General features: G+C 52.2%; 1 protein-coding gene across 7 annotated transcripts; it reads left to right on the forward strand.

The window, feature by feature from the left end:
* The first annotated feature begins 249 nt into the window (after positions 1–249).
* Positions 250–16,433, forward strand: LOC100750542 (proton-associated sugar transporter A). Of its 7 annotated transcripts, none has more exons than XM_027398302.2 (8): positions 250–661; positions 1,123–1,215; positions 1,542–1,766; positions 4,777–5,516; positions 9,433–9,586; positions 11,849–12,025; positions 13,940–14,145; positions 16,031–16,433. In XM_027398302.2, the coding sequence occupies exons 1-8, from the start codon at positions 265–267 to the stop codon at positions 16,295–16,297; spliced, it is 2,259 nt and encodes a 752-aa protein (XP_027254103.1). In that variant the 5' UTR covers positions 250–264; the 3' UTR covers positions 16,298–16,433. The 7 variants fall into 7 exon arrangements, with proteins under 7 accessions (XP_027254103.1, XP_027254104.1, XP_027254108.1 ...); XM_027398307.2 differs by having other exon boundaries at positions 571–661; positions 1,123–1,174; XM_027398305.2 differs by lacking the exon at positions 250–661 and adding an exon at positions 744–829.
* Positions 16,434–22,744: the final 6,311 nt, after the last annotated feature.

Genomic DNA, 22,744 nt, shown 5'->3' on the forward strand with positions numbered 1-22,744 from the left:
GGGGTTCTCTCCCTAAGCACAGAGGGAGCTTCCCGCTTGCCCCAGGTGAAGGGCTCTGCCTGGGGACAGAATGCTGGCGTTGGAGAGGCAGACAGAACGGACTCCCAAGTATTGAGTGCGAGCGCAGCTTTCCCCCAAGTGGGTGGCGAGCGAGGCGGGCAAGGGGCTCACGGGGGACCATGGAGGCGCCACACAGACCCCAGTGAAGTAACTGTTGTCCCCAACCGGGTTTCCTCTCAGCGACACCCGCCAGCCCTGCCTACGATGATCCCGCCCGCAGGCAGCACCCCTCCGGGAGAGGCCGCCTTCCCCAGCGCGGCTGCCCAGGACCTGTGGAGGTCTCCCGCCTCCAGCTACTCAGGGTCGGTGACGCGGCACATCAGCCACCGGGCCAACAACTTCAAGCGCCACCCCAAGAGGAGGAAGTGCATCCGGCCCTCTCCACCCCCGCCCCCCAACACCCCGTGCCCCCTCGAGCTGGTGGACTTTGGGGACTTGCACCCCCAGAGGTCGTTTTGGGAGCTGGTCTTCAATGGCTGCATTCTGTTCGGCGTCGAGTTCAGCTACGCCATGGAGACGGCGTACGTGACTCCGGTTCTCCTGCAGATGGGCCTGCCCGACCAGCTCTACAGCCTGGTGTGGTTCATCAGCCCCATCCTCGGTGAGCCCCGGAGTGCACGGCCTCGGGAACCTCCGGAAGCTGCCGGAAGCCTCTGCTGAAGCCGCTTGAGGGACCCGAGGGGACGGGGGAGGAGTTGAGTCGCACTGCTTAGTGTGGGGCGGTGGGAAGACACCTCCTTATTCTCGGGTCTTTGATCTGTGCTGGAGGGTAGGTCAGGCAGCGGGCCCACCCCATCATCGGACATCATCGAACACGCTCCAAGCTCTCAGCGCAGAATCCAACCATGAAGCTGATGCAACCGGGACGGGGCGGGGTTTGCTGGGGTTCCCAAGGAGGGTCCCAGGGGCTTGGTGTCTTCTACAGCAGGTCTGGGGTGGCTCTTGCCACCAACCCTGGTCTTGTCGCTTAAATGTTTCGGTGCCTTGGGATATTTGTTTGTCCGTGGGACCTCTTCAGCTTCCCTCGTGGCCCTGGCAATAACACCACCTGCTCTGTTTCAGGATTCCTGCTGCAGCCTCTGTTGGGTGCCTGGAGTGACCGATGTACCTCAAGGTTTGGAAGGAGACGCCCTTTCATTCTTGTCCTGGCGATAGGTCTGTTGTTTGGCATGGAAATAAAATGGAAGGAAAGAAAGAAAGAAGGGGAGGGAGGGAGCCGAAGAGAGGCTCAAGCCATTCCCAGGCAGCTCCAGGCCCAACCTTGCCTGAGCCAAAACTAAGGATAAATCGTTTAGTTGTTTTGTTTGTTTTAATAAGTCTATATAAAGCTCGTCTTGTCCTTGTTCAGCTTATGGGATGAAAACCCTGGCCTGAGTGAGGGCTCTGCAGGTCTGCAGGCGACTCCCACGGGCTTTTAAGTCCTGAGCCGAAGGGTCAGAGAATGGCTCCGCTTTCTCTAGTGACTTTGTCTCTGTTTCCAGGGGCATTGCTGGGCCTGTCACTCTTGCTCAATGGAAGGGACATTGGGATGGCCCTGGCTGACACAGCCACCGACCACAAGTGGGGCATCCTCCTGACTGTGTGTGGGGTGGTGCTGATGGACTTCAGCGCAGACTCAGCGGATAACCCCAGCCACGCTTACATGATGGATGTGTGTGGCCCGGTGGACCAGGACCGAGGCCTGAACATCCATGCCCTCATGGCGGGTGAGTGGCTCCCCCAGGCAAGGCTGCAGTGCTGTGGGGTTCAGGTGTGTGTCCCCGGGGGCAGGGGTGCGACTTCCTTACCTCCAGATTTAGAAATAAGTTGAAGTTCAAATATATAGGTCGGCATTGAAGAAGTGATTGGCAAAGGTGCTCCACCTGAGTCTGGCTCACAGGACCCACATGGGGAAAGGAGAGACTTAATTCCTACAAATGCCCTCTGACCTCCACAGTGCACCAAGGCACACACACACCATAGCCCCCAAATAAATGAACAGAACTCATCTTGAAAGCGAAGATATAGCTCAGTAGGTACAGTGCTGGCCTGGTATGCACAGAGCCCTAGGGTCCCCAGCACTGTATAAACCAGGTGTGGTGGTGCACACCTGTAATCCCCCCATGTAGGAGGTAGAGACAAGAGAGTCAGGAGTTCAAACTCATTTTAGACTATATAGTCTGAAGCCCAACTGAGACACATGAGACCATAACAAAAGAGAAAGGGAGGGAGGGAAGGAGAGAGGGGGGGAGGGTGTGGTGTACTCCTTTAGTCCCAGCACTCAGGAGGCAGAGGCAGGTGGATCCCTGAATTTGAAGCCAGCCTGGTCTACATAGCAAGTTCCAGGCCAGTCAGAGATATATAGTAATGTAGTGAGACCCTATCTTTTGTTCTGATTTTTTTTTTTTCAAGACAGGGTTTCTCTGTGTAACAACACTGACTGTCCTGGAACTCAGAGATCCACTTGCCTCTGCCTCTGGAGTGCTGGGATTAAAGACGTGTGCCACTACTACCCGGTGAGACCCCGTGTTTAAAAAGAAAAATGTAAAAAGTAACAGAGAAAGAACTCAACACTGGCTTCTGGCTTCCAAACACAATTATGAATACCCAAACACATGCATACAACACACAACTACACAGATGTTTACCAAAACATACACACATGTGCACACACACACCACACACATCCCACATAAGTCGTCATCAAACTGTATTATCTAGAGAATGTTGTCAGTCTATGTATGACTAGTACAGGCAGCTTTTTATGCCCTGAACATTTTGAAAGCCAGGATGATTCTGGCCTTATGGATAGGAGTACCAACTGTGTACATGCTAAGTAGAGAGTCATATAAGTGCGCAGTGCAATCTAGTCTTATCTGCAGCAGCCGTGTTCCTCCCAGGGCGTGACAAATGCTGATTCAGCAAGCAGTCCTGAGACCTTCTGGTCACATAAACTGTCCCTGCCCAACCTTGTTTGCCTCATTTGGCGAAAAGACAGTGTTGAACATGCTGTTGTCTGTCTCCCTCACACTGGCCTGGTGGTTCACAGCACCATGGCTTACACCTCAACAGACCTCATATGACATACATCTTCTTCCATAAGGCAAACTCAGCCTTCTCACACTCGGGACAGTAGACAACACCCCAGTGCCAGCCTGAGAGCACTTCACATAGTGAAAAGCCATGCCTCAGGTAGGGTTTCTACTGCAGCAGCAAAACACCATGACCAAAAAGCAAGCTGGGGAGGAAGGGTTTATTTGGCTCACACTTCTGAAGTGTAGTCCATCACTGAAGGAAGTCAGTGAGGAACTTGAACAGGGCAGGATTCTGGAGGCAGGAACTGATGGCCATGGAGAGAGCTGCTTACTGACTTGCTCCTCATGGCTTGCTCAGCCTGATTTCTTATAGAACCCAGGACCATTAGCCCAGGATGGCACCACCCACAATGGGCTAGGCCCTCCCCCATCAGTCACTCATTAAGAAAATGCTCTACAGACTGGTCCACAGCCCATACTTATGGAGGCATTTTCTCAGTAGAGGTTTCCTCCTCTCAGATGGCTATAGTTTGTGTCAAGTTAATGTACGTTAGCCAGCACAACCAGTAGAATCCACAGATACACACACACACACACACACACACACACACACACACACACACACAGTAAAATTCATAAAAATTTAATTTGGAAATTTTAAATTGACAACAAAAAATTAGAAACCTCAGCTTTCCCAGATAAAACACATAGCAAAATGATATGGAAGGGTGAAAAAATCCCATTTAAAAATAACAGTTTAGCTCGGTGATTAAGAACACTCATTGCTCTTGTAAAGGACCTGGGCTCACAGCACCTGCAACTCCAGATCCAAGAGATCTGACACCCTCTCCTGGCCCCCACAGCCTCCTGCACTCACGTCAGGCATGCTCACAAACATATACATAAAGTAAAAGTAAATAAATAAAAATTGAAAGAATAGAGCCATGTGTGGTGATGTATGTATTTAATGCCAGCACTCAGGAGACAGACGCAGGCAGATCTCCGAGTCTGAGGCCAGCCTGGTCTATATGGTGAGCCAGGGCTACATACGTACAGTAATAGAAATTAATAACATCCATATGACCCTTGTTTAAGGGTCACATGTTACAATAAATCTTTCCGACAAATCTTCAATGGTTCTTCCAAAAGATGCATCAAAAGCTAATTAGCAGGACCCCAAATTCACCTGAGATGGCTGGGTGGGTAAAGGCACTTGCTGTCAAGGCTGATGCCTTCAGTCCCATCCCCGGAACCTGGGGCCATCCTTAGAAGTGACTTTCCTCATGGTGGCCCTGCACAAGGATGATACCAAGGGACATGCTCATGCACACACTGACTTGTATGTTGAAGATGAGGTCTTGGCGCGTTTATGGTGCCCTGAAGCTGGGCACGTCTTAAAGCAAAGGAATGACTGTGTCCAAACAGCCCCTTCTGTGATTCTGACACGCTTCGCCTCAAATGGAAGGACGGGCTGGCAGTTTGCCCTTCCGCTACCCTGGATCCAAGCGCCCAGGTTAATGTGGAGAAGAGAGCAGCCAATTGGCCCTGGGGGGTGAGGGATGCCCTTAGCATCCCTTCATCACTTGCTGTGTGCAGTTGCTATGGATACTGCACGGGGCCCTTGGAATGGTCCCACCTTACCCGGGGACGCTCCTGGCCTGTCTGGGTTGGCGAGGACACCGAATCCTTCTTCTCTTCACAGGTCTTGGCGGAGGGTTCGGCTACGTGGTCGGGGGTATCCACTGGGACAAAACCGGCTTCGGGAGGGCCCTGGGGGGTCAGCTCCGAGTCATCTACATCTTCACAGCCATCACCCTGAGTGTCACCACTGTGCTCACCCTGATTAGCATCCCTGAGAGGCCCCTGCGGCCCCTGGCAGAGAAGAGGACAGCTATGAAGAGCCCCAGCCTCCCGCTGCCCCCCTCCCCGCCCGTCCTGTTGGAGGAGGGGGCCGGTGACACCCTACCTTCTACTACAGCCACCAGCTTGTACACCAGTTTCTCCAGCCCCATCTCACCTCCCAGCCCCCTCACCCCCAAGTACGGCAGCTTCATCAGCAGGGACAGCTCCCTCACAGGCCTCAACGAGTTTGCCTCATCCTTTGGCACCTCCAACATAGACAGCGTGCTCATCGACTGCTTCACGGCCGGCCATGACAACTACCTGGCGCTGCCCAGCAGCGCCCCCAGACAGGCCATCAGTGTCAGCTTTCCCCGGGCCCCCGATGGCTTCTACTGCCAGGAGAGGGGGCTGCTGGAGAGGAGAGAGGGGGCCCTGACCTCGGGCTCAGATGGAGATGTGCTAAGGGTGGGCTCTCTGGACACCTCTAAGCCACGGGCCTCGGGGATTCTGAAGAGGCCCCAGACCTTGGCTCTCCCGGATGTGGCTAGAGGAAATGGTCCCGAAACCAGCAGGAGAAGGAACGTGACCTTCAGTCAGCAGGTAAATGCTCCAAGGTGGTCTGTGTGGTTGCCTCAGTCAGAGGCTGGGGGGGAAGTTCGGCCTCACAGATGTCTTCCTTTGCATGTGGGTATGTGACTCTGTGATGTCTGAGTCCCCAGATGGGAGGGTATGTTCAGGCCAGGCCTTATGACTCAGTGACAGCCCTCTACATACTGTCATGTTTGCCCCAAAGAAAACTGAGGCCCGGACCTAGACTCTAGAGAATGTGGTACAAACGCTGTGCATATCCAACCAGTTTCTAGCACTTTCCCTCAACAGCCCAGCCACTGCCCACACTGGTCCCTTGAATATGGTGCCAACAGATCTGAGTCCTTCTTCTTCTTCTTCTTCTTCTTCTTCTTCTTCTTCTTCTTCTTCTTCTTCTTCTTCTTCTTCTTCTTCTTCTTCTTCTTCTTCTTCTATGTATACAGTGTTCTGCCTGCATTTTATGCCTGCAGGCCAGAAGAGGGCACCAGATCTCATAATGGATGGTTGTGAGCCACCATGTGGTTGCTGGGAATTGAACTCAGGACCTCTGGAAGAGCAGCCAGTGCTCTTAACCTCTCAGCCTTCTCTCCAGCCACCCCCCACCCCTGGTCTGAGTCTTAAAGGAAGAAAGGAACACCATGGTAGCCTGCAGTGTCTTGGGGACCTCACCAGTTTGAGCAGTTTACCTTGCTCATGTCAGACTAGCAGCCAACCCGGAAAGGCTGCAGGTTCAAGGGTGTCTTCTGCAAATGGGCAGAGTCTTCTGGAAGGCTGAAGTGAGTGCCTTTAGTATGTGTCAGATTGGCTATGAAGTTGTTGGTTGCCACTGGAGGTTACTTTCAGAACCCAGGTTGGTTAAGTGCTTGTCTCGAAATTTTGAGGACTTGAGTTTGATCCCCAGAAGCCATGTAAGAGGCTGGTGTGGTGAGACGGCACCCAAGGAACCACACCTGAGGCTGTCCTCTGGCCTCTACACATACATATGTGTGCCTATATTCACAGGCGTGCTCACATGCACACACACACACACACACACACACAAACTCAGCATCTTCCACCCTGAGGAGGAGGCTCCTCTAAGGTGTCCTTTTATTCAGGTAGACATGTCTGTGTCCCTTTGGCCTTGGGCCCTCCCAGGAAGAGAGAGATCTGGAACTCAGGGTTTCTAGGTCACAGCCCTATGAAGCATCTAACCTGCACCAGTCTCTTCAGGGAGATTGTTCTGGGGCCAGGTAGACCCGAGAAGGACCCAATGAGACACTTTGCTTAGGCCAAAGATGCCACTGCCAGGCTGAGCCAGGACCGCTGCCTCTGCCGGAGGAAGGACTCTGCAATGAGTGACTGTCCCTCCTGGGGAAGAGTGCAGAGGTCCCAATGTGGAGGGCAGCCCAGGAGCTGGACGGTGCCAGAGGCCGTGTTTCCTAGCCACACAAATCAAGGCTTGTCTTCTTCCTTTGATGACACCCAGGTCACTTCTCTGGCCCTTTGTCAAATGGACATCCTGTTTCACAAAACTCAGATGGCTCCTAGATTCAGGTCTTAATGAACCCGAAGCCCCCAGCACCCCCCTTTTCCTGTTTCCTCCCAGCTTCCATTCTGTCACCAGTAAGTTCTTTTTTTTTTTTTTTTTTTTTTTTTTGGTTTCTCTAGACAGAGTTTCTCTGTGTAGCTTTGGAGGCTGTCCTGGAACTCGTTCTGGAGACCAGGCTGGCCTCGAACTCACAGAGATCCACCTGCCTCTGCCTCCCGAGTGCTGGGATTAAAGGCGTGCACCACCAACACCAGGCCACCAGAAAACAGTAAAACTTGAGCTGGAGAGATGGCTCAGCAGTTGAGAGCACTGGCTGCTCTTCCAGAGGTCCTGGGTTCAGTTCCCAGCATCCACATGGCAGCTCATAACTGTCTCATAACTCCAGTTCCAGGGCATCTGACACCTTAATACAGACACACATGCAGGCAAAACACCAATGCATATAAAAAAGAAAGAAAGAAAGAAAAGAAAAGAAAATAGTAAAAGCCGTGTGCTCAAGGCTGGGCAGCACCTCCATGGACAGAGAGCTTGCCTGCCATGTACAGAGCGGCAGTTCAGTCTTCTCCTCATACACAGGGTGTGGTGGTGCATGTGTGTAATCCCAGCACCTGGAAGGTTAATGAGACCCTGTTTCAAAACAAAAACAACAAAAAGAAAAAAGAAAAAACAGTAGAACTACGGCTTCTTGTTTCCTTTTCCCACTAAAATAGTCTGGTGAAGCCGGTGGTGGTGATGGTCGTGCAAACCTTTAATCCCAGCACTCAGGAGGCCAGCCTGCTCTACAGAGTGAGTTCCAGGACAGCCAGGACTGTTACACAGAGAAACCCTGTTTTGAAAACCAACAACAGGCTGGACAGTGGTGGTGCACACCTTTAATCCCAGCACCTGGAAGGAAGAACCAGGTGGATCTCTGTGAGTTCGAGGCCAGTCTGGTCTACAAAGCTACACTGAGAAACCCTGTCTCGGAAAGAGAGAGAGAGAGAGAGAGAGAGAGAGAGAGAGAGAGAGAGAGAGAGAGAGAGAATCTGGTGCCCACGGTGTCACCCCGCCCTTGATCAGAATAGCACTCCCTCCCCCTTGTTCTCCAAACAGCCCAGTCCCAGGCTTCCTTCACACTGGAGTCTGTGCCCCAAACCCTGGCAAGGAAAGGCACTGGGGAGTGAAACCTCATTCAAAGAAACCTCATTCCAAGGCAAAGTTCTGGGGAGAGAAACCTCATTCAAAAAGGTTGGCGGCTATGCCAGGGGCCCCTGCTCTCCGCCCTTTGATTCTGCTGACAGTTGGGTGTCTGTGTCTCATGATCTGAACCCCCTTGAGGGAGGAGGTGTCCGCTGACAGGGCTGCCCTGTCCTCCGTGTGGCAGGAGACCCGCCTGGGTTTTAAATGGGTGTCTCCAGTCCCTCTGAAGTAAGTGTTCACAGCCTTCTCCCAAGGGGGAGCAGGTGAGGACTGGCTGTATTTCATGTGTGTGCACATATGTGGAGGTCAGAGGTCAACTTTGGGTGTTCTTCAGACACCAACCTTGTTTTGTTTTGTTTTGAGACAGGGTCTATCAGTGGCCTGTAACTTGCCAAGTATGCTAGGGTAGCAGATCTGCCTGCCTCTGCCTTCTCAGTGCTGGGATTGCAAATGTGGCATCGTTTTTAACCCAGGTTCTGAAGTTTGAACTCATGTCTCGTGTTTCCATGGCAACATTTGTCAACTGTCCCTTATGCTGATCTGTATTTATTTTAATTATATCTCTACTTTTTGAGAGACATCCTTTCTCTGTGTGTGCATGGTGTGTGTGTGTGTGTGTGTGTGTGTGTGTGTGTGTGTGTGTCTGTCTGTCTGTCTGTCTGTCTGTCTGATAGGGAGAGGGAAAAAGAGACAGAGAGGAGACAGGGAGAGAGAGAGTGACAGAGAGAGGAGAGTGCCACACTGTGGGGCGCTCGAAATGAATTCCCGCCTCTAGCTGCTCCTGGGTCTCAGACAAGATACCCACAGCTTTTCCTTCCCCATGGGGTGCCTGGTGCTTGGTTCCCCCTGTCAGAAGGCAGAGTGGGGCCAGTGAGATGGCTCAGCTGGTAAGCAAGCCCCCACCGCACAAGCCTGATGACCCAAGTTTGATCCCTGGAACCCACAGTAGGAGAAAATTGAATCCCCAAATTATCTTCTAACTCCCACATGCATGCTGTGGTATGTACACACCTGCTCTCAGACACGTATCTACAACACGCACAAACACTCCGTGCACACACATATCCACTAATAATGAGAAATAAGATTAAAAGTTAATAAAAGACAGAGGTCCCCACAGCGTGTGCTGTGAGCTGTCTGCGTTTGCTTCTCAGCACGCTCCAGCACACGCCTTGGTGGCATGTGGGCCTCGTGGCTGACTCAGTGGCTCTGTTACAGGTGGCCAACATCCTCCTGAATGGTGTGAAATACGAGAGCGAGTTGACCGGCTCCAGCGAGCAGTCAGAACAGCCACTGTCCCTGCGACGCCTCTGTTCCACCATCTATAACATGCCCAAGGCACTGCGAAATCTCTGTGTCAACCACTTTCTGGGTGAGCCATGACGCCCTGTCTGTGACCAGGTACAGCCAGGGTGCTGCCTGCTCTGGGTCTGGGCACAGAGCCCCCACTTCTCAGGGTTCTCACATTCCCCTGTCTGCATTGGAGGCTATCCTCCAGGTCAAGTGAGGAACCCCGCTTTCCTGGAATGTCACCCTCAGATGTGAAGGCATGAAAATCTCCTTCCCGTCTGTGTATCTGTTGATGCTCTTAAACCACCAGGGCTTGACACTCGGTGACATTGAAAGACCCCAGCTTGGCTGTTTTTCATTTGTTGTTGTGTTGTTGGAGGTCTGAGGACAACAGATTTGCAGCGACTTAGGGCTTCCATTCAGAGGGATACAATAGACATCACGGGCAAAACTTTTTTTTTTTTTTTTTTTTGAGACAGGGTCTCTCTACATAGCCCTGGCTGGCTTCAAAGATGTACATGCCTCTGCCTCTGCCTCTGCCTCTCAAGTGCTGAGAATAAAGGCGTGTGCCCCTATCGCCTGGTGACAGGCAAGCCTCTTGAAATGGTCTCAACCTTTCCCACAGTGATCTTTGCAGGGTGTCCCACATAAGCCAAAAATCACGGATGGCACCAAGAACCTATGTGACAGGTGTTCAGTGGAGTACAGCTTATGCCAACAAAGCCAGGATAGGACACAGATGTCGAATCCAGGGAGGGGTTAAATCATGTGTCTGTGCCAGGACATGCTTTGCTCCTGTGGAAATGAGTTTAATAGTATTTGGTGGGCTAAAGATGTAGCTCAGTTGGCACAGAGCTTCGTGGACTCTATTCCCAGCACTACAGAAACCAAGCATGCCTATAATCCCAGGATTCAGGAGGTGGAGGCAGGGGGATTAGAACTTTTAAATTCATTCTCGGCTACACAGCAAGCTCCGGGCTCACCTGTATCTTGAGAGCCTATCTCGAAATTAAACGATAATAGTTGTTTAATCAGTGACTGAGCTGGCTCGGCCAGTACTGCGCGTGCCGTCTAAACATGTGCCCAGCACCCACACAGAAAAGCTGGGCATGGCGGCACATCTGTGTGTCAGCACTGGCAACAGAAAGGTCCTTGGGACCTGCTGGCCAGGCACTCTAGCCAATCAAAGGGCTCCAAGTTCAGGGAGAGACAAGCTGGAGAGCTGTTGATGGCGTCTGATGTTGGCCTTTGACCTCTGGCCTCCACATATGTGAACACACATGTGCAAGATACTCATGCGTGTGAGCACACACAGCACACACACATGTGCAAGATACTCATGTGTGAGCACACACAGTGCACACACATGTGTAAGATACTCGTGTGTGAGCACACACAGTACACACATACATGTGCAAGATACCCATGCGCGTGAGCGCACACAGAGCACACGTACAGATTATAACATTATTTGATGGCATAGACGCTGTGGTGACCATTTACTGTGGCTTGGGAGGGCCTGGCCATCTCCCACCTCAGAGACGGAAGGTATTAACAGTCTTCAAAGAGTGGCACTTGGAAGCAGGGTCACGCACGCGCGCGCGCGCACACACACACACACACACACACACACACACAGTAGGCCCACACTGCATTTCCTAATATATTTTCCCCTGCTGGGTGTGGTGCACACGCCTTTAATCCCAGCACTCGGGAGGCAGAGGCAGGCGGATCTCTATGAGTTCCAGGCCAGCCTGGTCTCCAGAGCGAGTGCCAGGACAGCCAGCACTATGGTAGCGAGACCTTGTTAAACAAACCATAATAAAAAGGACATTAGGTGCTGGATCAGCATTCCTGGCCAGCCTTTGCTGGGTGAAGATCTGTGGGACAGCCAGGCAAGGGCTTAGAAATAACAAACTCTACGGCTCTGGAAACTGAGTTACTGTCATTATAGAAACTGCAACATTTCAAACAAAATGGAGGCACTTTACAAAACATGATGACCCTGGCTAATATGACCCAGGCTAGACCTGAACTCCTGATCCTCTTGTGTTCACTTTCTCCCCTCACCTTGAGACAGAGTTTCTCCGGGTAACAGCCCTAGCTCTGTAGATCAGGCCTCAAACTCACAAAGATCCACCCGCCTTTGCTTCCCGAGTGCTGGGATTAAAGCCGGGTGCCACCCATGCCCAGCCTTGCCTTCGCTTTCTAAGTGCTAAGATGACAGGTGTAAGCCACCAACCCCCCCCCTTCGTGAGTTACTTCCCACCTAGTAAGAGTGCTGGCGGGGAGGGCGGAACCACAGCCTGAGTGACCCAGGGTCACAGCGTCTGTCTTCCTCCAGGGTGGCTCTCATTTGAGGGTATGCTGCTCTTTTACACGGACTTCATGGGCGAGGTGGTGTTCCAGGGCGACCCGAAGGCACCCCACACGTCGGAGGCCTATCAGAAGTACAACAGCGGTGTGACCATGGGCTGCTGGGGCATGTGTATCTACGCGTTCAGTGCCGCCTTCTACTCAGGTACCCACCGTCTGTTGCACGCACACCTTCTGGTAAATGACCGAGAGGTCGCATCGCTACAACTGCAGGTGTGAAGTGACCCTTCAGGGGAGACACCACTATTTTGTTCAAGTCCTCAGCTACTGCTGGGCCTACCAGCTGCACTGTCCTGAACCAAAAGTAGCTGTCTGGGGTGCAGACATCTGTGAATGTCCGTGGGTGTCAGGTCTCCAAGGAGGAGGCACCCCAAAAGGGACAAGTCTAAACTTGCCAGATCATGGGTTCACACATAAGGGCAAAACAAGCCTTGGGGGTAAGCCATGGGACCACTTACAGGCAGGCGTGTGGCTGGTAGCTAAACCCACTCTTCTCATGACAATGCACAGAACGGTAGGGTGGAGGGAGGCCTGGGAAGGAGGTGAGCGACCACCTAGAGAACCTAGAGTGTTGAGTGCAGGGTGGGCAGAGTCTGGAGTCTGAGCTGAGCCTGAGGGTGCACTCCTGAGACACCAAGCTTCGTTCATACCAGGACAGTACCCTTGGTTGGTGGCATGAACCTACTGTGTTCTCCCGGGATCTTAGGGTGAAAGTCAGATATTTCCAGACTCGGAAGTAAGGTGCTTCTGTTGCAGCTTCTTGGCAGTGCCCAGTGGTTCCAAAGCAGTCATGACATCTCAGCCGGGGCCCGGCATGGCCCTGAGCCCACAATACCTATGTGTGCTCTGTGAGATGTGTGCTCCACAGAGTCTTCATGTGCCACCAAAACAAACAAAAGCTTCTTTTGTTTGTTATTTAAAACTACAAAGCAGCTGGGATGGCTCCGTGGGTCAAGGCCCTGGCTGCCAAGCTTGATGGCTTGAATTTGATTCCCAGATTCCACATAGTGGAAGGAAGAAAATGACCTCAACAAATTGTCCTCTGACTTCCACACATGTGCCACGACACACGAACGTCTCCCCTGCCCCAACCTTACCATGCACACTAAGTGAATATTTAAATTTTTTTTTTTTTTTTTTTTTTTTTTTGGTTTTTCGAGACAGGGTTTCTCTTTAGCTTTGGAGCCTGTCCTGGCACTCGCTCTGAAGACCAGGCTGGCCTCGAACTCACAGAGATCCACCTGCCTCTGGTGGGATTAAAGGCGTGTGCCACCACTGCCTGGCTTATTTTTTTTTTTTTAAGTACTAAGTTACTCTTGGCTCCGGTGGGGCCATACAGAGCCAGGCTGAATAGGTTTGTGGGGGGGAGAAGGGGTTGTGGGAGGGGCGGGATTTGTGGGGGGTGGTGTAACTCACAGTGGAAGAGATTACTTAACATTTACAGGGCTCTGGGCTCCATGTTGTAAAAAACAGGTCAAAACCAGGCTGCAGGCTGCAGTATGCCCACTGCCCTTTCTGACCCCCCTCACCTTAGGGAGGCTGGGGAGGAATAAAGTGCTGTGGGGTGGGGTGTAGCTCAGTGCAATAGTATATGTATGTGCTTAGCATGTTTGAAGCCAAGCTCAATCCCCAGAGACCCCCAAACTAGATGCTGGTCTCACTTGTGAGGCCCTGAGATCAGCACTTGGGGTCCCCTAGCCAGGGATCGTCTGTTTTACTTTACTTGGTCATGCCTGCTCTGGGTGGCTCATGGCATGATGAAGATGATGCCAGCCAAGGGGCACACTTGTGCTCCCGTTCCAGGCAAGAGATCGCAGGTTTAGCCTAAGACCCCACATTGCAGAGCCTCCAGGAGTCTCACCTTTTGGTGTGCAGAAGCTCCAGGGTCCTTATGCGGCAGGTGTGAATCCTCATTCACACACAGGTCTTGCTCTCCGTGCAACAGGCAGGCCTGCAGGGACAAGCCACCTGCTCTGCTGCTTCCTTCCTGCACCTGCCTTTGCTCTGCCCCGGGGACAGCGCTGCCTAGCCACCCACTCAGCCTCTGTCCTGCCCACAGCTATCCTGGAGAAACTGGAGGACTGCCTGAGCGTCCGTACCCTGTACTTCATCGCCTACCTCTCCTTCGGCCTGGGCACGGGGTTGGCCACACTCTCCAGGAACCTGTATGTGGTCCTGTCCCTCTGCACCACCTATGGCATCTTGTTCTCCACGCTCTGCACCCTGCCCTACTCCCTGCTCTGCGATTACTACCAGAGTAAGAAGGTAGGGACGGTCACCACCCGCTTCTCATGGGCACCTTAGAGACCTCTAGGCTACTTCCTGTAGGCACAGTTTTCCTGCCCCATGGCCACTCTCAAATAACGGATACAGGAGCTTATATCAATCATAAATGCTCAGCTGACAGCTCAGGCTTGTTACTCCCTAACTCCCTAACTCTTACGCTAAAATCAACCCATATTTCTATCTATACTTTGCCATGTGGCTCATGGCTTGTGACCTCATTTTCTACACGTCCTGCCTCCTCTGCAGCTAGCTGTCATCTCCCTTGACTCCACCCTTCTTCCCCTCATCATTCTCCTAGTTTGGTTGTCCCACCTATAATTCCTGCCTGGCTACCGACCAATCATCTTTTTATTAAACCAATCCCAGTGACAAATCTTCACAGTAGACAAAGGGATTGTTCCACAGCAACTTCCCAGTCTGAACAGGGCCACTGGAGTCCCCTATTAACACAGTGGTTCAAGGCTGGGTCTAGAGAAACGAGAGCAGGACACCGGGGACATGGTGATGACGACATGGCACAGAGAGGCAGCGTTTTTTGTTTTTGTTTGTTTGTTTGTTTGTTTGTTTGGCGTGTGTGTGTGTGTGTGTGTGTGTGTGTGTGTGTGTGTGTGTGTGTGTGTGTTTTCAAGACAGGGTTTCTCTGTGTGGCTTTGGAGCCTGTCCTGGAACTCACTCTATAGACCAGGCTGGCCTCGAACTCACACAGATCCTCCTGCCTCTGCCTCCTGAGTGCTGGGATTAAAGGCGTTGAGACAGGGTTTTTAAAAGCAGAATTGAAGTGGAAGCTCTATGCCTAACAAGGAAAGAAAAAGGTTTGTTTTATCCAGCCCAGATCTTCACTGCTGGCGTTGTGTGACCTAAGATGTGTATGTGGACCGCCACGTTCGTGTGCGGGTCAGAAGACTTCAGTGCGGTTGGCCTTCTCCCTCCACCCCACCCATACACAGGCTCTGCAGGTCACACCTCAGACTGTGAGGCTTGTCTCACTAGCCCAAGCCCCTGTACCCACTATGCCGTCTTGTTGGCCCTCAGCATGGGTTCTTTTTGGCAGCTTTACTGGGGTCTAACTCCCCACAGAGCTTTTGCTTTCCCCAGTCATCTCATGTAGCTAAGGCTGGCCTCAAAGTGGCCCACTTGCCTCCACGTTCTCAGCACTGGGACTACAAGTGCTACCCTGCAGTAACTCAGCTGGGCATGAGTCAGGAGTTCAAGGTCATCTTCTGTATAGCACGTTAGATGCCAGCTGGGGTTATGTGAGAGAACACATCTTAAAAGAAGGCCAGGCGGTGGCGGCGCGCACCTTCACTCCCAGCATCAGGAGGCAGAGGCAGGAGGATCTCGATGAGTCGAGGCCAGCCTGGTCTACAGAGGGACAGCCAGGTCTACATAGAGGAAACCCTGTCTTGAAAAACCAGAAAAAAACCAGGCTGTGGTAGCGTATGCCTTTACTCCCAGCACTCCGGAGGCAGAGGCAGGCGGATCTCTGTAAGTTTGAGGCCAGCCTGGTCTACAAGAGCTAGTTCTAGGACAGGCTCCAAAGCTACAGAGAAACCCTGTCTCGAAAAACAAACAAACAAAAAAAGAAACACCGGAAAAAAAGTAAAAGAATCCAAGTGTATAATCCAGCGGCTTTTGGAATTTTCATGGATTGTGTAGCCACTGCCCTGAGGCGAGGCAGGTGCTCCAGCTGGGTCAGTTCTGTGCCACCTGGCCTATGAGAGAGAAGCCAGCCTTTCTTCTGTTGTTAACTCTCCAGACACTGGCTGACCCTTGCTATGGTCCTGTTCCTCCTGGTCGGTCCCCTCATCCCCACTTCTGCATGGAGGTTGTGGCAGGTCTAACTGATGTGACATCCCCTGGTCAGTTTGCAGGGTCCAGCGCAGACGGCACTCGGCGTGGCATGGGAATGGACATCTCGCTACTTAGCTGCCAGTACTTTCTGGCTCAGATCCTTGTCTCTCTGGTCTTGGGGCCCCTGACCTCAGCTGTGGGCAGTGCCAACGGTGTGATGTACTTCTCCAGCCTCGTGTCCTTCCTTGGCTGCCTCTACTCCTCCCTGTGTGTCACCTACGAAATTCCCACTGGTGAAACGGCTGACGAGGAACACCAGCCCCTCCTGTTAAATGTCTGATGTCTCAGAATCTCGACTTTGGACTTGAAGGTGGTCAGTCTGCTGCAGGCTGGCCACTGAGAAACCAAAGGCCTTGGCAGCCAGCCAGACTTCCAATGTAAATATGTGGTAAATAAACGACAGCAGCAAAGCCTTCTAGAAGCTCTCTTATCCAAGGGCATCAGGTCATGTGGGCAGAGCTACTGTCCTTGGGGATGGTGGTATCATGTGAAAATCATTTATCAGAATGGCTCTCAACTGTGATTCTCCACCAGGGTGCTTTTCATATCTCCCAGCCCCCTGGAAGGTTGGCAACAGTGTCTGGTTGCCACAGCTTAACAGGGTGCCATTTGCCGTCCGAGGATGTCACAGATATCCTAGGATACACAGCCCCCAACAGCAAAAGGCTTATTCAGGCCAAGATGCCAGTAGTGCAAAGTGGGGAGCATGCACCTCTGGTAACTGGGCCATATATTCTGCTCATTGCATCATGGTTAGACAGGTTTGTGTTGTTTTTTCCCCCTGGGGATGGTGGTGCAGAAAGACTCATTAACATCCATCCATCCATCATCCACCCATCCATCCATCCATCCCTCCATCCATCCATCCATCCATCATCCACCCATCCATCATCCATCCATCCATCCCTCTATCCATCCCTCTATCCATCCATCATCCATCCATCCATCCATCATCCACCCATCCATCCCTCTATCCACTTTCGATATAGTTTGGATCTGAAGGCTTGATCCCTAGCCCACTGTGCAAGAGGGAAGAGATGGGGCCTGGGCTGGAGAGATGGCTCAGAGGTTAAGAGCACTGACTGCTCTTCCAGAGGTCCTGAGTTCAATTCCCAGCAACCACATGGTGGTTCACAACCATCTGTTATGAGATCTGGTGCCCTCTTCTGGCCTGCAGGGACACATGCAGACAGAACACTGTATACATAATAAATCTTTGAGAGAGAGGAGAGAGGAGAGAGAGAGAGAGAGAGAGAGAGAGAGAGAGAGAGAGAGAGCGCCTACTGGGAGGAAGTTGAGTCATCATGGCACACCTTAAAGGGGATATTGGGATTGGGATGGTGGACTCTGTTTCTTTGCTTCTTGCTGCCATTAGTTAAGCTCTTCCTCAGCTATACATCTTACGTGATGAATGGTGCTACCACAAGCTCAATGCAGCAGGGACCATGGCCTAGATCTTAAGACAAGAAGCAAAAGAAAACTTCCCTCATTTAAGTTAATCTTGAGAGGACACCATCCTCCCACGAAGGAGAGTCCAGTCAGTGTCCCCAGTGGGGGTGGGGGTGGGCTGGCACAAGTAATTTCTCAGAGATTAGTGCAAATGAACAAGACACCCCCCCATGCACATACACCACACCCCAAGGAACTGAACTCATGCTTAATGATGGTGGAGAGTGCTCTAGGTTGTGAGCAGGGTGGATGTCTAGGTTGCTCTCTGGTGAGATGCCATTGAGCAGTGCCCTACAGAAAAAGGGACCATTTCTGAATGAGAAGCTGCTTGGCATGTCTGAATGAGCGCATGCCTCAACATGCCCTAAGAGAGGAGGGTGACGCTGTGTCAGGGACACAGCTGCCACCCCACCCTCCTGCCTCCTGAGTGCCATGACCCCTCCCTTCTCAGCCATTCATTGCACAGATGGACACTGAGGGTCGGTCTCTGGGTGCTGGGACTGCACAGAGCCAGGCTTGCAGAGATAATGAGAACATATAACCATGTCTCCTGGCTTCTAGTACCTCTTACTGACCTGGAGAGCTGACTTCTCCTAAGATCTCTGGCCACTTCCCACCCCCACCCCCACCCCCGACATCCCCGCTTGCTCAAGGATGTCATAGAGATGCCCTTGGGCAATGATTCTCATTCTATTGATTAGCTGACTGTGTGGCAAGAGCTGGGGAAAGGGCACCATGGTACCCAATGCATTGGGCCTGGTGTGGGGTTATGTGGCCCTAGTGCTCCCAGTACATGGTCTCTGACCAACATTGCCCAGCCCTGAAGAGAGTGTATCACCATGGAGCTCATCAGCTTGCTCTGACCAGATATGGCCTCTGTGGCATGGTTAAGCCACCTCTCTGGCTCACAGTCAACCCCTTTGTCATAACCTCCCATATAATCCACAGATGTACCCAGGTGCTTGTCCTCAGTGCCACCGCCCACTGCCCTGTTGGATTTCAGGATGCAGCATCTTTCTGTGCCCTGCCCTCCTGGTCATATCCTGGCTTCATTCCAGCTCATGCCCATACACCTTGATACTCAGGCAAAAGCAAGGAGCCCGGTGTCATTACAACCTGTCTAACCTGCCCCCAGGGTGCCTTCCAAAAGTGTATTCATCTGTGTGAGTGTCAGTGTGTGTGCACGTGGAGGCCAGGCATCAATACCTAGGCTAATTAGCTAGAAACCCCAGGGACCTCCTGTCTCTGCTTCCCCAGCACTGGGATTAAAAGCAAATACCATACACCTGACCTTTTCTCTGGGCACCAGGGATCCAATTCAGGTCTTTGTGTTTTTGTGGCAAGCACTTCACCCAGTGAGTCACCTCCCCAGACCCCATTCTGTGCTCTGAGCTACAGGAGGTCTCTGGAACTTTTCCAAGTTACACCACCAGGGGCCTCCTTAGGCTCAGGCTTCCCCCAGCACCATGGACCACCCAACTACACAAGAAGAGTTTAGGTTCCTCAGGAATGTGATCCTGAACAGCTATCCTCCGCTCTGGGTTAGTTTTTCTCAGAACTGCTCCTGTCTGCAAGAGATGATTAGGGAAGCTGCAGCCAGCCGTTAGCTTGTCAAACCGTGGGTCCTCTTCCTGGAACTTTCCATGTAAATAAACAGATTGCTTACTCACATAGGGTTGTTAGCAGCAGAGGCCAGGAGTGCACTCCAGGCTGCTCCCAGCAGGGGGCAGTGGAGCAACCACCGCTCACCGAGCCCCAAAGCCCCACCCTACATGGGTTGGCTTACCAGGTGCCTTGTTGCCCTAGGAGTTCACTTTAGTGAGCTTGTCAATCCATGGAAAGATTAAAAAAAGCTTCTACCCTCTACCAAGTGTCCTAAGACAGGCCCCACTGAGGCCACCAAACCCAAAACTAAAGCCAGGCTGTTCAAACTGGAAGCCACCCTTGTCCTTCCCTTGTCTGTCTCAGAAATGCACTATCCCCAGTGCCCCTGGACCCTATGCTTGGTATTGAGGGTGGGTGCATCGGTGCCCAGTAGCTTTCTTTCCCATCTGCCTTGCTCACCAGGGGATAGTAGGAGTGTGGTCAGCTGACACTCACTGTATTGTGCTACAAGGCTTCATGGAACTGAGGCAGATTCTCTCAGACATGCCAGAGCCCACAGCACCTGGGTCCCATGGGTTCCCTTTGCTTCAGAGCTGTGTGCAAGGTCCCACACCATGCTTGAAGTGCTCTTCCCTGTGAGCAGGTGTGCTCTCCTCACACATGGCATTGGGGTACCTGCTGGGCAGGGCTGCTCAGGGAGATCTTGAGGGTTGGTTTCTGGGCCCAAGATTTTTGGAAGCAACACACAGCTCATAGATTCCCAACATGAAGCCTCAGCACCATGCAAACTGGTCAGTCATCATTGCATTTGGGAGGCGCAGTCAGGTGGCTACATTGGAGCTGGAGTGGGGAGGTGGGAGGGTGGGGAGGACAGGAAAGAGGGAGGGAGGGAAGGAAGGCAGGGTGAGGGAAGAGGGAAGGAGAGGTACCCTGGCCCTCAGTGAGCACTTGCAGAGTACTGCTGTGCATGCCCCAGATCCTGCAGATACATCGGAGAAAGTAAGGGAAAGAACATCCTATCTGCACTCTCTCCCTGAACGGCATGTCAGTCCGTCATCTCTGCAAGCCTGCCCTACTGTGACCCTTCCCAGTTGCCCCTTGATCCAGAAACCACCTCCGGCCAGACAGTGGTGGCACATGCCTTTAATCCCAGCACTCGGGAGGCAGAGGCAGGAGTTTGAGGCCAGTCTGGTCTACAGAGGAAGTTCCAGGGCAGACAGGGCTACACAGAGAAACCCTGTCTCAAAAAACAAAACAAAACAAACAAAACAAAGCAAAGGAAACCCCCTCCCTGACTGTTGCACACACCTCTATCATCTCTGCAAGAGCAGCCAACTAGCTTTGTAGCCACTGCCACCTGGTGGCCGGGATCAGAATTCTGTTCCATCATGGACCAGTGGCCAAGCCCCAGTGATGACTGAAGGGAGTGGAGAGGACCTTGGAAGGCAGGCATAGAAAACTATGACCTTAAGTAGCTCCATGCCCCTTGTGGAGTCAAACAGGCTCTTTGTGCGCTGGTGAAATGGTTCAGTGGATAAAGCGCTTGCCTTGCCAGGGTGAGGACCAGAGTTTGGATCCCCAGAACCTGTGTAAATGCTACATGGGTGTGGTGGCCCACACGATACCAGCACGTAAGAGGCCTAAACGGAATCTCTGTGGTTAGGCTGGCTAGCTGGGTTCAGTGAGATGCCGCCTCAGTGTCTAAAGAGGAGAGCAATGCAGAGACACTTGTATCAACCTGGGCCTCCACCCACAAGCCTCACCCAAGAGCCAAAAACAATTAACCTCTTTGTTTTCTGAATTCCCCTTTGGGATTCACCAGAGGCCAAACTGCAGGGCAGGAGCTCCTAAGAACAGTGTCCACCAGGGCCAGAGCATGAGGGCAGGCCCACATGGTATCAGGGTGGTGAAGGAGAGAAACCCGCAGGGAATAGTGTTAGTGGGCACCTGGCTCCCCAGTAGGGTCCTCACATTCAGCCTGGACTGGCCATTCACATGTATGAGCAAGTCACCTCTCGGTACCAAGGGTCTTTCTTCTGAAGTGTCCACCCACCACCCACTCACTCATCCATCCATCCATCCTGTAAATTGTCACAGAGCCAGTGTGGCCGAGTAACAAGGGAAGGTGGGATGTCCAAACAAACTTGGGTTGGGGGTCCACAGTGCAGTTCCTGCAGTATGGATCCCTGACACGTCAAAATACAAAGGACTATGATAGTCACGTTGGTACAAAAGGCAGAGAAGCAGGGTCCAGAACTTCAGCTGCCAGGGTTCCCTGGTCAGATATGAGCCCACTGAAGGGAGTCTGGAACTGGTCAGTTTCCAATACTGAGAGAACAAAGGGCCAGGGATCAGATGCAGAAAGAACCCAGAGAGGGAGGGCAGGGCTCCCAAGCCAGCAAGAGGGCATGTGCTCTGCGCATGTCTTTAATTCCACCACTCAGGAGGCAGAGGCAGAGGCAGGTGGATCTCAGTGAGTTTGAGGCCAGCCCGGTCTACAGAGCAGTTCCAGGATAGCTAGGGCTGTTACAGAGTTTCATTTTTGTTTCTGACCAAATAGCATTCCACTGGTGTCTATGTAGTTAGTGCACACAGGTATGTCCCCTTGTTAGTAAATGAGCACTGTGGCTATTGTGATGTCCTATAAACGCAGGTGTTTGTGGATACTGTTTTTCTCTCCATTGTCTAGCATTGGGGCTATGGGGTCGCAGAGCAGTCAAGACACGTGGTTCTTACCATTTAAGTCTGGTGTTCCCTGTTCATACGCCTACACTCAGTGAGAATTAAAGTTTCCAACAGCTGACACCTGGATCCCAGCCACACACTGCTCACTCTGAATCCCCAGGTACCTTACTTCTATCATGTAAGCAAGATGCAAGATCTGCTGCCTGGCCCCCCTTGCTGACCTGCAAGTCCATCCCTGCATGCCACTTAATGCTTCCTTCTCTCCCGTCCAATGACCAGCACCTGACCCATGCCGCTCCCAGTTCTTCCTCCCTGGCAGGCAGCTCGCCAGGATACTCTTTGGGCCAGTCTCCTCCACTTCCTGAAATGTCTAAAACCATGGCTTTAATAGAGAACTGTTAGGGGGAAAATGTCCCTGGTCCTCAGAAGCCACAGCAGAGCCAGGCAGTGGTGGCGCACGCCTTTAATCCCAGCACTCAGGAAAGTGGATTTCTGAGTTCCAGGCCAGCCTGGTCTACAGAGTGAGCTCCATGACAGCCAGGACTGAACAGTGAAATGCTGTCTTGGAAAAACAAAAATAAAAAGCCACAGATGGAATCCACTAGCAGTCCTGGTCTCTGATGGCCACATCTACACTTCGAGGTTATCCAGGGTAGTTTCTGTGGGAAGATGTTACAGCAGCAGTGGTTCTCAACCTTCCTAGGGCTGTGCTCCTTTAACACAGCTCCTCATGCTATGCTGACCCCCCACCATCAAGGTTCTTTGCTGCTACTTCACAGCTGTAATTCTGCTAGCGTTATGAAGTAATGTCAGTATCTGGTATGTAGATATCCGATATTCCACTGGTGAAAGGTCACTTGACCTCCAAAGGGGTTGTGACCCACAGGTTGAGAATTGCTGCACTACGGGGTCTCCGGCATCTTGAGCTTGGGTTGATTCTGGAGAAGATGGCTCCACCAGCTGCTCAGCAGGTAGGGGACTCTCCCTG

This window comes from Cricetulus griseus, chromosome 2 (genome assembly GCF_003668045.3).
Source record: "Cricetulus griseus strain 17A/GY chromosome 2, alternate assembly CriGri-PICRH-1.0, whole genome shotgun sequence".
Classification (NCBI taxonomy): Eukaryota; Metazoa; Chordata; class Mammalia; order Rodentia; family Cricetidae; genus Cricetulus; species Cricetulus griseus.